Source organism: Notamacropus eugenii, chromosome 5 (genome assembly GCF_028372415.1).
Source record: "Notamacropus eugenii isolate mMacEug1 chromosome 5, mMacEug1.pri_v2, whole genome shotgun sequence".
NCBI lineage: Eukaryota > Metazoa > Chordata > Mammalia > Diprotodontia > Macropodidae > Notamacropus > Notamacropus eugenii.
In genome coordinates, this window is record NC_092876.1 from 409,430,665 (window position 1) to 409,448,129 (window position 17,465).

The window sequence follows — 17,465 nt, forward strand, 5'->3', positions numbered from 1 at the left end:
TCCTGGCAACATAAATTCTGGCTTTTGATTCATCTAGCCTGGTATTTTGCATGATGTTCTCTGTATATAAGTTAAATTAATAAGGTGGCAATATCTAGCCTTGTTCCACCCTTTTTCCAATGTTAAGCCAATCAGTTGTTCCATGTTCAGTTTTAACTCTTGCTCTTGGCTCTCATACAGGTTCCTTAGGAGACAAGTAAGATGATCTGGTATTCTCATCTCTTTCAGGATTTGCCACATTTTGTTGTGATCCACACAGTCAAAGGCTTTAGTGTAGTCAATGAAAGAGAAGTAGATAGTTTTTTCTTCTAAAACTCTCTTGCTTTCTCCATAATTCAGAAAATGTCAGCAATTCAGTCTCTAGTTCTTCTGCCTCTTCAAAAACTAGCCTGATCTCCTCATAATTCTTGGTTCATATATTGCTGAATCTTAGCTTGCTGAATCTTAAGCACGACCTTGCTAGTGTGTGAAATGGGGGTCATTGTTCAGTAATTTGAACATTTCTTGGTATTGCCCTTCTTTAAGATCAACCTTTTCCAATCTACTTTAGTTTCCAGTCACTGTTTAGGTTTCCAAATTTGCCAGCACGTTGAGTGCAGTACTTTAACAGCATCATCTTTTAGGATTTTAAATAGCTCAGCTGTGATTTGCTCAACTGCACTAGCCTTATTATTAGCAATGCTTCCTCAGACCCACTTGATTTCTCCCTAATGTCAGGCTCTAAATCCATTACCACACCATTGTGGTTATTGGTGATGTTAAGATCTATCTTGCATCTTTCTTTTGTGTTTTTTTTTTGCTACCTTTTCTTGATCTTTTCTGCTTCTGTTAAGCACCCTTTTTCATTTTTGTCTTTTATCATGCCCATTTTTGTATGAAACTTTCCCCTGATATCTCTAATTTTCTTGAAGAGATTTCTTGTCTTCCCCATTGTGTTGTTTTCTTGCATTTCTTTCCTTTGTTCATTGAAGAAATCTTTTTTATTTCTCCTTTTTTTCTCTGGAATTTTGCATTCAGTTGGGTCTGTATTTCCCTTTTTCCTTTACCTTTTGTTTTCCTTCTTTCTTCAACTATTTGTACAGCCTCATCAGACTATATAAAGACAGAAAAAAAGAAACTGTCCTTGCTTATGTTCTATGAAACAGAAAAAAAATGAGAGCAACATAACTATGATTATGTAAAAATTAGAAAGTTAAAATTCAAAATACAGAAAAAAAAGGTCAGAAGGGAAAATGTAAACAGGACCTTTTGTTAGTTAATATGCATCTTACAAGAAACTGTACTTCATTGGGAGTGTTTGACTTTGTGTCCAATATTTATTTGAATATTTGCTTTTGCTGATGATTACTAAGTTAAAATATCTTAAAATACTTTAAAAATTAATTTTAAATAGAAGAAAATGTGGAATTTGATATTTGCAAGGCTGAGTGTGAGACTGAACTAGCATTCAATTACATTGCTTGATGGGATTGTAGACAAGTGTAAATTTTTGGAGAATAATCTGTAATAGGCAAATGAGTTAGAAAACTAGTCATATTCTTTGATCTAGTGATTTCACTTTTAGAATTATCCTAGGGTACTGAGGAAAGGAATATTTAACTATACAAAAATATCTATATGCACAAAAACCAGAAATCTGTATAGATTATGGCATGTTAATACAAAACTAAACATGATGTAAAGGATGGACAACTGGTTTCAAAAGCAGTAATCCTTGTGTTGAAGTCTTGCCTCTGCTTCATGCTAGCCTTGTGCTTAGCGACTGAATTGCAAGTCACTTAACCTCTCTGTACTTTAGAAAATTCTAAGATTGTAAATTGCAAAGAAGGTACCAAGCCGCATAGGTAAAAAGAGTTTCCTTACCTAAGAGACATCTAAAGAAAATCACAGATTGAATCCCTATACTCTTACATTAATATAATGGCATATTATGGAGTCACAAAAAGGCAATATTAAAAGAAAACATAAAAGACTTATTAAAAGTAGATACTAAACAATTGTATTTATGTACATGCACATCTATATATAGTATATGTTATCAAACATATGTTACATATTTGTACGTCCAACAAGTCTTTATAAGTAGATGTGAATTTAGGAGTCAAAGAGCAAATGAATTACTCTTCATTTTGTTAAATTTTATGTTATAATTGGCTATTTTATTTTAATGAAAATAAAAGGAATTTAAATTTTAGAATTTTATTCCATCTGTGGTTAGATTTTTGTATTATTATACTTATGAACACTGTTGAAGTTGGTTAAAGGATTAGTTATCATAACATGTCATTATGGGCAAGTGAGGGATGATATAACGGATAGCCTTCCTGTCCCCTAATATGCATGCAGTGTCTACAGCAAAGACGTCCAGTACATTGCTTGCTCTCCTCAGGCCAATATAAAGCAGCACACAAACCAAAGGTGTGCTAAATTGGCAGGTATGGTTGAACTCTGCATTATAAGAAAGAGTACAGAAATCACCAAGATGATACTCACTGGAATCCTGTAATTCTGAATGTTAACTTTATAGTGAACACACAAGTGCAAACAGCAATTATGATTCAAAGACAAGGATATTTCTTCTAGTTCCTCACAGAACACATATACCAACTGGGTACAAAAAGAAAAATTCCTTCTCCCTGACATTTGGAGACACAACTTCCCTGAGTTTGTGAATTAACCATTGACAGGAGGAGGGCATACATAATTCACTACCACAGGGAGAAAAAAACTGATCATTGAACACTGAAGAGAGAGTGTGTCTTTGTTCATATGCAAAACAAAAATTCACAGAGCTCTTACTTTGAAGATAACCTTTAATACTCTGAGAAAATAGTCAGCAAATGGTAGGGCTTGTTTGCTAAGCTGCAAAGCTGACATAGCTGCTGCTCCCAAGTAGCAACAACTGTAGAAAAAAAAATTAAAATAATCTAAGCAAAAAATGAATGGAAAAATAAAATAGCATTTATTAAGTGCCCACATTCCAGGCACCATGTTAAATGCTTTACAAATATATGATCATTTAGTTCTCATGACAACCCAGTGACCAGTTCAAAACTGAGGAAACTGAGTCAGGTAGAGGTTAAGTGACTTGTTTGATTATGAAGTCAGTAGGAGGCTCGGGTCAGATTTGAAGTCAGACGCAGCATTCTAACCACTTATAAGTGGTTCACATGTGAATCTATTCACACAAGTATTATAGCAATGACACGTACCATTTGGCTTCAGAAACCCTGTCTCCTTCCAAATATATTTAATATTTCTAAAGATATGTTGTTTTTACATGCATACATGTGCATATTCACAATATATACAGATACACAATTAATATATACTTAAATTTCTATATGCACATATGTACATTATCAAGATATCAAAACATTTGAGCATTCAGCTGAACTGGCACCATGATCTCCATATTTATTGGCTCCCCGCATGACCTCTCACTTTGACTATTATGAAAACCTCTTAATTGTTCCTAATTTTATTCTCTTCCTTCTTCAAGTCATCCTTCACATTATATTCATCTTCAGCTCCCAAAATACTAAGGTCCAAGCATGTCTATTCTGTCTTTAGTATAAGCACTGCATTTCTCAGCCTTTCATTTAAAGTCCTTACAATCTAGCTACTGACTAACTTTTCAGACTTATGTCATATTATTCTCATTCTTTCACTATACGTTCAAACCAGATTTGTCTCATCTAGCTTTTTTCATCTATAAATTTAATAAAAAAATAGCTGTGACTTTTATCCAAGCTATTGAATAAATGTAAGCAAGAAAAGGTCAAGTACAGATCCTTATGTCAGCTCACTCAAGATTTCCTTCAAAATGATATCAATCTGTTAATGACTTTCTTCTGACCTGAATGGTTCTGAATCCATGCAATTTTATTATCGTCTAGACTGTATCTCTCTTTTGTCCAAATTTGACCACAAAATAATCTCAGAAATGGTTTTTAACTTCTTTTATCTCTGGATTTGCGCAAACTATTGCCTGTAAGAGAAATTCCTGACTTTTAGTATTTACAATATATAACAGCTATAGTTGTTAACTCTCTTTTTCTTTTTAAAAATACCTTGTTTTCACTTACCTGTGTACAAAACAGTTCCTAACTTCAAGGAAATTATATTCTTTTGTACACAGGTAAGTGTCTTGCAGGAACTTATGGAAATTTGTTCCCATATTTCCTCACAGCAACTCTGTGAAATGCTCTTAACAGCCAACATTTGTGGAGGTTATTGAAACTTGATATTCTCTTATTTCCTTATAGTCCTTTGGTATAGGTAATGTAAGCATTACTAGCCCCTTTCTATTTTTCTGTCTGTTTATATGTCTGGCAACCATCCTTCCATTCATCTATCTATCCGTCCGTCCGTCCGTCCATCCATCCGTCTATCCATCTATCCATCTATCCATCTATCCATCCATCCATCCATCTATCTATCTATCTATCTATCTATCTATCTATCTATCTATCTCTGTCTGTCTATGTATCTATCTTTCTATCTATGTATCTATCTGTTTGATCTCTCAGTCTATCAGTTGATCTATCTATTGATCTATCTCTTCATTTATTTGTTTGAAATTTTCTAATGAGAAAAATTAGATTTAAAGAAGTTGTTCCCTATTAAAACAGGACCATTTTAGTGTCTACATGGGTAATTGAACCCAGGTCTCTTGACTACAGGTACAGTGTTATTCCTTCTATGTCAAGTTATATCTTTATAACAGTATTTGGCCTAATAATCTTTTAATTCATCAGGAAGCATTATCAAATGCAAAATAAGGAATCTGGTACTTTCGAGAAAAAATTAAACAGAGCTAGAAGAACTTAGTTGCTTATTCCAGAATCTATTGCCAGAATGTCAGAATGATGGCAACTACCACCTCTCATTCCCAGACAGAATATCCTCCAATTCTTTAAAACTCCACCAGAAAGTCCTTGTACGAATGCAGTGCAGGGATTTGTTCATCTATGACAGGCACAGCATAATTAAGTGGTCTCATAGCTGATCTAATACTTTTGCTAACCTGTTCAGGACTATTGCAAAAATGTATATCTAGTTTTACCTCAGAAATGCCAACTATTTTTTTTCATTTCAGAAATGTAGAATGTAACCCTATAATGGAATAATATGGAATAATGGAATATTCAGGAACATGTAATAGGAACTCCAGGTGACTTACCTGGAAGGTACTATTGGTTTACCTACAAAATTAATTCATCATCTGTAATAAACCTTCAAAATTGTTAAAGTAGGATTATGGTGTAGAGTGGACCATACCATAATAGACATGGTTGTTTTCTCACTCCACATTTGCTCTTTCTAACAGTGGATAAAACAACTTGAAGCATTGTAATTTAGATAAAAGTCCAAGAAAAGGCTTGTCAGTGAGCTGTCATACCAAAGTGCACCTGACTGGCTCCTGGTTCTAACTCTCCAGATTCCAAGTTTCCTGTAAGGGATCCCTGCCCCCTTCGAGTCTGAACATATCTGTACCATGGAATGATGGTGAATACTCTGACCAGGAACAGGATACACATAACTCACAAAACTAGAGATTCATGAGTGGGACAAAAGATACTAAATGGTCAGGGTTCCTGAGTAGACCTAGTCCCTTCAACTCTTTCCCACCCCTATTTCAGTCCTCTCTATAGATATATTTTCTTTCACCTAGCCCATGATAATATGGAAGCATAGACCATGAAGACAACCCCATGCCACATCCTCTAGAGGTATATTTTTATTCATGGCTCCCCAACTCCTACCCCAAAGAAATGACATGATTTCCTGGGGGTTGGATAGAGGTAAGGCCTGGGGCTAGGGTAAAGGATACAGACAGTGCTAACTTCTAATTAGGACCGCCAACAGACATAGTCACAATACAGATGGATCTGTAGACATCCCTAAAGAGCAACAGCTACATTAGATAAATAAGTTGTTTACTCATGTAATGTAGTCATCCCAACACCTTGGAAGAGTGAAGGAACTCAGATTCAGTAGGGACCTGCTTATTGCTGCTGTCTGGATTTATATTTTGTTCTCTTTGAGACTCTTCATAAATAATAATGACAAAAAGGGCAGAGAAAGTTGCAATATTATTATATTTCTTAACCATAGAGAGCTCTAAAATGTAAAAGGAAGTGTAAGCTAAAAGTTATATAACAGCTTGATGATCCATTTTCCTCATCTGTAAAATGAGGGAGTTAAAATAGATGATCTCCAACATCCTTTCAAATGTTTAAATTCTATGGTGTGTGTGTGTGTGTGTGTGTGTGTGTGTGTGTGTGTGTGTGTTTAACCTACCTCTCAGGAATGCCTCAGTTGTCAAAATTTTGTAGGAATCAATAAAAAAGTATGAATTGTATTTAATTAAATTCTATTTTGAAAGCAAATGAAGAAATTAACCATTGATAACAATTCTTAGTGCTCCTACTTCCTCAGAAGCTTCAATCTGTTACACTAAGATGCTCTAAGCTATAAGAATACCAGAATTTACTGTCAGATTTCCATGTTTCAGTGGAAAAATATCTGCCAATAAAAAAGATTTTGTGAAAGTAAATATAATATTACTTTATACCCAGCTAAAACCAAGTGATTTCTAGAAGTCCTTCAAAATGGGGATTACCTCTAAAACTTCAATCTGAGATTGAGGAAATAAAGAATGGAGGCAGACAGCTAAATGACTCATTATAGTGTCTACAGTATTTGAAGAGATAAAAAAAGTCTCATGGAGAGGAAATTTAAAAAGTTAATTTGTAATAAAAGTACTCAAAACTTCTTCCAAGTATGGAATTTACTTCTTAGATTTCAGAGCTTCAGAGCTCAGAATGTAATTGTCTAAAAGATCTTGGGAATATTTTCTATACAATATTTACCAGGTAAAAACTGAATATATGTGCATTTTTGGTGAAAATATTGTCACAAATTAACTATTACCACAAAGCACAATATTTGTGTGAAATAATGCTTACCTAGTTTGGGACATGGTTTGGGTTTAAACTCTTCACAAATGGTACATTTGCCATTCCTATAATCTTTGTGCGAATAGCAAGGATATGCAGTTAAATCACATTTTGTTTCCAAGGATGTCATAAACAAATGAACAGCCCTTTGGTGATCACATTTAATAAATGAAGCTCCTGAATGGAAAGAAAAGCAGTGAAATGAATGTTTAGTTAAATTAAAATGTAAATTTTGAATTGTATGCCTTGTAAATAATTGAATGTTGGCTGCAATTGAGATCATAATATTTTCAGCAATGAAAGGAATATAATTTAAAAAGAAATCTACCTGCAAAATACAATATTCACAATTACTACTGGAAAAAATTTATATGGCAAATGTATTCCATTGTACAAGTGTTCATAGACATATTTAAGCTTTTTATAACTAAAAACACAATGCTATTATGGTAGTATAACCATTATGCTAGAGTTCATGTACATGAGTATGTACATAGGCTTTTATAAATGTACTAGAAATTTAATTTTACCATCTAGATGACTGTTTCTAGAAATAAATGTGTTTCTGGTATGAGAAAACATGAACATGTCTAAATAATTCTTTTCCAATTCCAAAATCAGGCCTTATCACAGGAATATTGGCATTCATTCAGTCTATGATGATATGATAATATGATGAGACTATGATGAGTTACTTTTCCCTCTCTCCCATAGCCATAGTAGCCAACTGCTATCTGTTTGGTCAATATCCCAGATTTAGAAATGGAGTGGACCTCAGAGGTCATCTAATTCTAAACTTATTTTTCAAATGATGAAACTAAAGCTTAGAAAGGCTAAGTGACTTTCCTAAGGTCACACATCTGTGAGAAAAGGAAGGATTTGAACTTACAGCCTCTACCTCTAAATTCTCTGTTCTTTCTCCTTCACTCTTTTCTGTATTCCCACCACACTGAATCTGGAGTGTAGTGATAATGTAGCAGGGAACAATATATTTTGGTAATGAGAGTGTTGAATGTGAGTATGGCCCCACGTATGAACAGGGCAAACCAGTCATTGTTATGATTGGGACATTTTCATTCAATTCAAGAAACGTTTAACTAGTGCTAGCTACTAAGTTCAGAATAATGTACATTATTTATTATTTGTATGTTAATCACAAATTCAGAAATGAATTTATACTAATATTATGATGGTGATACTGGTCACATTCTAATGTTAAACTTATTAGTTCATTCTGATATTAAACTCATTTGTTCAATAAATATTTATTAAGTATTAAGTGCTTATTAAATATTTATTATGTGTATAGAAAATTGTGTTATTTGTGTAGTATAAATTCAAGTGTCATACCATTTTGAAGATTCTCACAAACTACTTCTAATACCTTGAGGTTTCTCACTAAACAATTTATTATATTATTAGATGTTAATTAATTATTAATTATTCTGTACTGTATTACAGAATCCCAAACAAAGCAAAACCTACCTGGGACCTTATTCAAATATCTAAAAGTAATATTTATTGTGGAAGAACTCCATTATAATATTATCACTTACCATTGATCTACAACAAAGGACACAATGAGACCATTACCGTGACATCAGAAGTCAGATTGTAAGGGGTTAAGAAAAGAGAGCAAAGAAGTGGAGATACCTATTATATATAGCCTTTTCAAGGAATTTAGATGCAAAAGGCAGAAAATATTAAAGAATGGTAATTAGCAAGGATGGAAGGATCAAGCAAAGGATTTTTGAGAATAGGGAACCATGAGCATACTTGTAGGCCAATAGACAGGGGAGATGGAAAATAAGTGATAGAATGGGGATGGAAATGGGATATCTTGTGCAAGTAGAGAGAGGGGATGGCTTCGATAAGATGTAAGGCCTCTTCATTTGAGACAGAGATAATAGCAGAAGGCATGAGTGTGATAAAAGATGAGGAAGTGCCATGCCTAGAGGCCTGAGGGCTACCCGAGTCTTACCTTACCTATGTTGCAGGTCTTCGGCTGGCCAAACCGGATAAATGTATGAGAGAAGAGACTTTCCGGAGTCGAACAAGGGTTAGGCTTTATTCAGGGTCCTGGTTACATGTGCAGGGGGAACTCTTCCTTAGGAGAGAGAGAGAAATCTCCCAAGGAGGCAAAGATCTTACAGTAAGAGAATGAAAGCAGAAGTGGAAGTGGGGAGAGAGGGGGGAGGGAAGAGCGAAGAGAGGAAAAGGGACCTTCTGTCCTGTAAGGGCCCCTCAGCGCTAAGAGCGCCTTCGGGCTTTCCTGACCCTACTTAAGCTCTCCTGCCGCATAGTTTGCACCTGAATACCGTGCCTGTTAGATTACAATAGGTGTGCCCAGATCCGGACCAGTCTCGAGGGCGGGGATGCTCTCTCCCATCACGTTCTCACGGGAAGAGGCAGAAATACATGAGATCTCACTCCTCAATTCCCTGCTGTTTCCTGGGGGGCCTCATGAGAACTCTAAGGTTTAGAAGCTCTCACCTTTACCCGCCCAAGACTGTCCACATGGAACTGAGCTTACACCCCCAACAAGGAAGAGTGAAGGAATTCACAGCAAATGGCTTAAATAATTTCTGTAAAATACAAGGCAAAGTTCTCAGATCAGAGGGTGGGATAGGAGAAAGCTGTAAGAAATTTGAAGAGGGATGGAAAGGTTTGGAAGAGCAGGTGTGGAGAGTGAGTTACTAGAGCAGCTGTCACAGTGGACAGATTGCTAGAACTGGAGTCATTAAAATCTAAGTTCAAATCCAGCCTCAATCACTTACTAGCCGTGTGACCTTGAGCAACTCATTTAATCCCTTTTGCCTCAGATGCTTCATCTGTCAAATGAAACTGGAAAAGGAACTAGCAAATTGCTCCAATATCTTTGCCATGAAAGTCCCAAATGGAGTCATGAAGTGTCAGAAACAACTGAAATGACTGAGCAGCAAGAAAGGTGTAGTAGGATTGCCTGGCAGCAGTAAGGGCCCTGTTGACATTGTGTTATATAAATTCGTAGTAGACCCAATCAATATAGTTAGTTAATTTTCTCCACCTTTGTTCAGCTGTAAGAGTGAAGGAAATAAATGGTGGGAGTCAGTCAGTGGTGAAGTTAAACAAAGCAGAATTGGTGAAATGATAAGGGGTCTAGGGACTTAATAGCAAAACACAGTGTAAAGTTGAATTGTTTCACCAAAGCTTCAATATACGAAAAAGAGGAGAGAATGGTTAGTGCAAGAAAGATGTCCTGGGAGGAGTCAAGGGCTTTGAGGTTACGGTGTGGGTGTAGAGTTGGGTTTGATAAGGGAAGGCAGAGGGAGAGGTGGAAAGTCAATAGATTATGGTCAGGTAAGGAGATTTTAAAATTCTAGAACATGGAGGTGTTACATTTGTGAGTGATATCAATATCAAGGTTATGAACATCTTTGTATGTAGTTGATATGAGATGGAAGAATTGCTCATGGGAAATGAGTAGATTGAGATTAGGAAATTTGAGGGACAAATCAATATGTATGCTTAAGTCCCCTAGTATTAGGGCAGGAGAGAAAAACTGTGAGCCAGAGACAAAACTCAGTGAGGAAAGAAGGGGAGAGACGTGGAGGTTGGCAGGCAACAGCTGCCAGGATTTTGATTGGGTGGTAGAGATGAAGAGCATGAACCTTACTGAATGACAGCTAGGAAGAGAATTTGAAAGTGGCCATAGGGAGCAAAAAGTATTCCAACTGTTCCACCTTGATTTGTGAGCCAAGGAAAATGAGTGAAGTTACAGCCAGTGCTAGAAAGGGTAGCCAGAGAATCTGTGTCATCAGGGTCAAGCCAGGTTTCAGTAACCACTGAAGATGGAAAGAATGGGAGGGAAAAGATTTTGGATGTAACAATTTATTGCCTTTGAAATAGGTATTCTACAGGGTGTTTTAGAAGGGCTTGGTGGTGTTTGGTTGGAATTTTTGAGTGAGAGTTTTAAGAGGGATGAGACTAATGAACCTGGTAACAGGGAATAAGGAATAAGGTTTTAATGATGACCCACAGGGGTTTAGAATCTCTGGGACGTGTAGGATATGACCAGGTGTGAGAATGTTCATCATTAAGTACAATGCATCACCCTCGAGACAAATGTAGCATGAGATAGAAGACATGCTGTCAGATGGTGAGATGGGAGATCTCATTTTACTATCAACATAACCAATTGTTATAGATCCAAAACATTCTTTGAAAATTTGGGCAAAATGATATCTACTAGTCTAAACTAGTAACTTCTCCTTGTATTTTTAAAATTGCACTTCTAATCTAAACTTAAACATAAAACTACTTTTGTTGGAGAAAATGCCAATGATATACCTGAAAATATTGATTTTGGGCAGCCAGGTTGAGTTTTTCCTCCATTTGGATAAAAATCTATATGTCCCAAAGGTTGTTTGATTCCAAGAGCTAAAGAAAAAGCACTGTCACAAAATTGGAAGAAAAAGAAAACAGACATACCATATACAGAAACATTTTATACATTTAAAATTAAAGGCCCTGCATAATACCTTCAATTAAATAAAAAGGGTACTTTTATGACATGAATAATTAAGAATTAGCCATCAATCAAAGTTCTTAATTCTTTATGTAATTTTCACTATTTTCTAATGTAATATCATTTCCAATCAGGGTTTAAGAAAATGCTAACACATAAACAATCTTCAGAGAGTAAATAACAAATCCTTATGACTTCGTCCTTTTCTCAAGGACAGAATCTCAGGAATCCCTTAAATGATATGTGCTGTTAGATCATTTAACCTTTAGATCTTTAGATTTAATCTTTAGATCTAATGAGGGGAAGTCCTCTATCTCCCTGTGGATTCAACCAAAGCCCAAATCTGTCTTTGTGAAACTTCCACTCATTTTTTCTAATTCTGCCTTTTAGGGAGAAATCTAATCCCTCCTCCACACAGCAACCTTTGAATTCAGTAAAGTAATTCTCCTGTTGCCTTTAAGTCTTTTTTTTCAGAGTAATAGCTTGTTTCTTTAACTTATGGTATGATCTTTATACCCTTCACTATCTTTATCATCTTTTTCTGAACACACTCCAGACTATCAATGCACTTCCTAAAATGTAGTATCTACAAATGAACAAAATATCTGATGGGGGCTGAGCAAAGCAAGAATGTAGAAATTTTATAAACTCCCTTGCTGAATTATTGTCACCCACCTTTTTTCAGTCCTAATTAAAATCTCTGCTCTAAGTTAAAATTCCATAATGTTATAAAGTAAACATATTTAATTTATATAGAATTATAGAATTAGGTCTATTCATACCACTCAAGGTATAAACCCCGCTTTTCACTTTTTTTTTGAATTTTTCCAGACTTTCTACTTTTGCTTCCATTTCTATAGGAAAAGCAAAAATTGCATAGTGTACTATTACCATTGCTATCAGAATGGATTACATCAACAAACTGTGCATCAGTATAATCTAATCTCTTATGTGGTGGTTTCCCAGAAAAATATGGACCTGCAGGATCAAGACCTGAAATTCAAAAAGAAAATTTTCATCGTAGCACTCAATTTTAATTGCAGAACAAATAAAAACATACCTGAACTATTTGTTATTGTTCAGTTATAATTTTATTAATGTAGGGAGTGTGACATTTGTGCAATCATTAAACACAGGTGAAGGTCCACAACTCATCTATAATTCATAAAATTAGTGAGTTGTCTGATGGACTGAGAGGTTCAGGGATTTGCTCCAGGTTTCATAAGTTAGTAGGTGTCAGAAGTAGGACTTGAACTAAAATTGTCATAATTCTAAAATGATCCCTCTATTCACTAACACAAATTGTACAATTGTAGCTACATATTTTTAAAATTTGGATAGATACTTATTAAAAAATTGCTCCAAAATGAAAGGAATAAATTAATAATTTAATTCTTTGATCAATATCATGTTTAAAAACTTATAACATGATTGGTTGGAATAATGTTTAATTTTTTAAAAATAACTTGGGAGATGAATAAATAACCATATCTGATTTCTTGACAAATTCATAATGCATAAATGTACATATACATATATTTCAAAGGAAAAAGATATTTTACAAAATCTCAGAGTTGGAAGATAACTTAAAAGACCATCTGTTTCAACCTTAACAAGAAGCTAACCCTATAAAACTTATCCACCAGAAGTGTCTTCTCGGATTAGGATATATATGGAAACCAACACTCTTATTCTATAGGAAGACCTACAACCATGGTTCCATTAAATTGTAATGTCCTATTTCTCCTGTTTCCATTTATAGTGAAAATATTGATATCAGTCTAAATACAAACATTTCTTAAGCAAGTACTTAATGTGCCAAAAATGTGTCAATGGGGACATAAAGACAAAATTAAAAGTTTTTGCTCTGAAAGAGCTTGTATTTTTTATAGTGGGAGACAACATGTACACATAAAAAAAATTTAGACTATATGCAAAATGTGTAAAAGGTTGGGGGCACCAGAAGTAGAGAGATCAGGTTATTCTAGGAGCTATTTCTTTATTGTTGTCAAAGATCTCACATCAAAGATACCAATAACTGAATAAGTGTTTGCTGACTATGAATTATGAGTCTTAGTACTGTCTTTCTGCCTTTAATGTCTTTTTCCTTCCATTACAGAAGTGAAAGGAAGGTATATAGGAATAATGTCTATTTCATACTTTTTATCTGTTTCATGGGTCACCATGCCAGGCTTGCTCTCCATTGATTGGCACGCTTATAATAGTTTACATTTATATAGATAAGCCTTTCCAGTTTTCCAGAACTGGGCTAAACTTTTGCTCCACTGACACATTTGTGGACCTCCAAATTATGTAACCTCCATATGATGATAAAAGATCAGAGAGGGATTTTGAGGGGGCTAATATACTGCAACTATCTATATATATCTAAATATACAGGCAACTATCTAATAGTCTACTCTTCCACAAAAGTTGTTGTTGTTGTCAGCGCAATGTCCGCACCAATAAAATAGCAGGTCCTTGCTGTAATAGAATATTATCAGTGCCAATGATATAGATTCTATAAGCATTCAAGAAACATACTAATGAGTATAAATAGATTCTTTATGTTTTGTTAATTGCATTGCTAATACTTCTTGTCTCTGGGAAGAATAGATTTATTAAAAAGGTCTAAATCAATTTTCTTATTATCAAAATAATAACAACCTTCACATTTGCACATAACTTTACAACTACATCACCCTCTCTTCTATTTTTGATGTCACTATATTTGTTTGAAGGGCTAACTCTGAAAATAGAAAATAAACATAATTGAGACTTAGTATTTATTTTTTAATCCTAATAGAAAAGTGGTTCAGGCATTCAACTGTTTAAATTGTACAATTATCTGTGTTTAATGATGCCTCTTATGGACACTAACTATAATAAGTGCTGATGAATATAAGTGGACTATATTGTGAATTCCATTTAAATCTCTTACCTGTAATTCTTCCTAGTTGTCCATTAAACATTTGTCCAACAAATCCACTTATATGAGCCCCTAGACTCACTCCTATAAAATGAAAAGTATCAAGAGAAGCTCCAAATGTCTGAAATTAAAAAAAAGAAACATTGTTACTATTCTTACAAACAGTGATTTGGAAATAAACATTATGGTTTTCTTAATAGCTCAAGTTCCAAGTAGATACAAATTCTATGTTTGATTCCAATTGTAAAATAGATATGAGAATAGGGAGCTAACATGGTGGAGTAGAAGGAGCATTCTAATTGAACTCTCCCAACATTTTCCTCCAAACAACTTTAGAATAATGTGGTGAACCAAATTTGAGAACCACATAGTCAACAAAAGAATGAAGTACGGCATTTTTTTCCAGTCCAGGACAACTTGGGGGTTAAAAGAAGAGGTATGTGATACTGGAGTGAGTGCTGCCCAAGCAATAGCAATGGTGGGCTGTTGGGACTGGAAGCTCAATTCCGTGTGGACAGTCTCGGGCAGGTAAAAGTGGGACTTCTAAATCTTAGAGTCTTACGAGGCCCTCCATGAACAGCGGGGGTTCGAGAAGGTCAGACCGAGCTAGCTCGGCTAGCTCGGGTATTTCCGCCTCTCCCCCGGAGATACCTGATGGGTGGAGTCTCCCTGCCCTCGAGGTCATCCCGGATTGGAGCACACCTAGTTACCTAACAGCACGGTATTGAGATGCAAACTGTGTGGCTGAAGATTAAGTAGGATTGAGGAAGCCAGAAAGCTCTCTCTTAGCAAGTGTGGAGCCAAAGAGAAAAGTAGGGCTCCGCTTCTTTTCTTTCCTCTCTCCCCTCCCCCTCTCTCCCCGCTTGTACTTCTACTTCCATTCCCTTAAGCTTAGCCTTCTTAGGAAATCTCCCCCTCTTCGTCCTAAGAAAGAAGATCCCCCTGCACTTGTAACCGAAACCCTGTAATAAAGCTCAACCCCTGTTTGACTCTGGAACGTCCTTTCTCTCATACGTGCATCCGGCGTGGCCAGCCGAAGACCTGGACAGGTAAGAAAGACTCGGGTAGCCCAATACAGGCCTCTAGGCTTGGCAGTGGGCCTTCCAGGCAACTGAAACAGTAGGGGTAGAAGTTTCCAGACTTCTCAGCCCAGAGACAGTAAGTGGATTGAGCAACTGAACAGAAAAAGTTTACAGGGGATGCTTGTATTATCACTTGGCATAGTACAGGGTTCTGTCTGGCAACTCTATTGCCAATTATTCAGTTCCAAATTTGTTTCCAGGTCAGAGAAGAACTCATAACAGTGGACCAGGGGTCCTGGTCTCAGGGTAGAGAAGAGTGCTACCATTTACAGTTGCTAGGGATCAGGAGTACATCATGGATAAGGACTAGAGTGCAGACCAGCATAGAAGAAGCCACACCACATCCTCAATCACCCTACTTTGGAAGCACTGAAAACCTGAGACCTCCAGCACTTGTGTGAAGACAAAAGCAGAACAAAGAAAAACAAATGAACCCTAAAGCTTGGAACAGTACGTCCTCTCAGGTGAACAAAACACAACTTTAAAATAAACTTCAAAGACAAGAAATAGGCTGGAAAAATGAACAAAAACCCAAATGAGAACTTAACCTAAAAAGCTTCTATGACAGGGAGGATCAAGACACAAACTCAGAAGAAGACAATGACATGAAAACAGCTACAAGTGAAATCTCAAAAAAAAGTGTAGATTGGACACAAGTCCAAAAGAACTCTCAGAAGAGCTAGAGAATTTTTTTAAAAAAGAGCAAAATATTTTAAAGATCAAATAAGAGTGATGGAAAGTCTTGAGTACACTTAACAAAGATATAGTGAGGTATAGACTCTGAGCAGTCTATCAACAATGATACATATAAATGCTAACAGATTAATAACCCCATTAAAGCCAGAAACCCCAGTGAGAAGGAAGGGACCCTCTTCATTGATATATAATAGAAAAGGAGTCTTGATGGCATGGGGCATTTCAATTGACTATACTAAGAAAGGTGGACTGGCATTAAAGTGAAGCTAATCACACCTCTCTGATAATTAAAGAATGTTAATTTTTTATGAGATGCATCTGTACCTTATAATCTTTGCTAAGGGATAAAAACTATAAGACCTGCTATTTCCTTGGAAGAGATAAAAACTCCCCTAATTGGCATAATGACATGCCAGGACAGATGCCATATCTTTTGGGAATGGTACCAAGTTATTTGTGGGGCTTAAGGATAACAAACAGATGTCCTGGAAGTATTCCAGGGGCTAGTGGTACATGAGATGCAACTTTTAATTATAACTTTAACTCAGAGATAAGGTGGAATTCCTGAGCTCAACTCAAGAGAATAGAAAGGTGTCTTTAGACAGGAGCAGACTCAATTATAAAAATCAACACAGTACAAAATCAGTTATGTTGTAGAATCAACATGATACAAATCAATACAGAAGAAAATTTAGGTAATACAAATTTTGATCTTCTTAAGAAAGGCAGAAATGAGAGTGATAAATGAAAATTACAAAAAAAGAATTGAGAAAGAGAGAGAGAGAGAAAGAGAGAGAGAGAGAAAATACTGAAGAAAATAACACCTTAAAAATAAAATTAACCAAATGTAACCATTTTATATAAAACCTCACTGAGGAAAAAACATCCTTAAAAAAAGCAGAATTGGTCAAATAGTAAAAAGGCACAAACTTCACTGACAAAAATGAGTCCTTAAAAAGCAGATTGGGCAAATGAGGGAAAAAGGAAGGCAAAAGAGTGTGGATTGCCATCAATAGCCTACCTAGCAAAACCATTAGATAAACCATTTGTTAATTTGACTTCAGAAAAGAGAGAAGATAATCAAATTATGGTATGAAAAATGAAAAGGGTATGCACCACCGATGAAGATAAAATTATGGAAATAATTAGGAGCTATCTTGCCCAATAATAAAACTGACAATCTGAGTGAAATTGATGAATATTTACAAAGACACAAACTATTTAGATGAACAGAAGAGGGAACATAATACTTGAATAACTCTATCTTGCAAAAAGAAATAAAAAGA

General features: G+C 35.5%; 1 protein-coding gene across 2 annotated transcripts in view; it reads right to left on the reverse strand.

The window, feature by feature from the left end:
• Positions 1-17,465, reverse strand: part of LOC140506957 (lipase member I-like) — a 73,648-nt gene that overhangs the window by 24,212 nt on the left and 31,971 nt on the right. Inside the window, exons 3-6 of one of the 2 annotated variants that reach the window (XM_072614693.1) lie at positions 14,414-14,522; positions 12,364-12,465; positions 11,295-11,384; positions 6,975-7,142 (exon numbers count right to left, since the gene is read on the reverse strand). In XM_072614693.1, coding sequence (XP_072470794.1) covers positions 6,975-7,142; positions 11,295-11,384; positions 12,364-12,465; positions 14,414-14,522 — 469 coding nt within the window. The remainder of the gene's footprint in view (positions 1-6,974; positions 7,143-11,294; positions 11,385-12,363; positions 12,466-14,413; positions 14,523-17,465) is intronic. The other variant, XM_072614694.1, reaches the window with a different exon arrangement.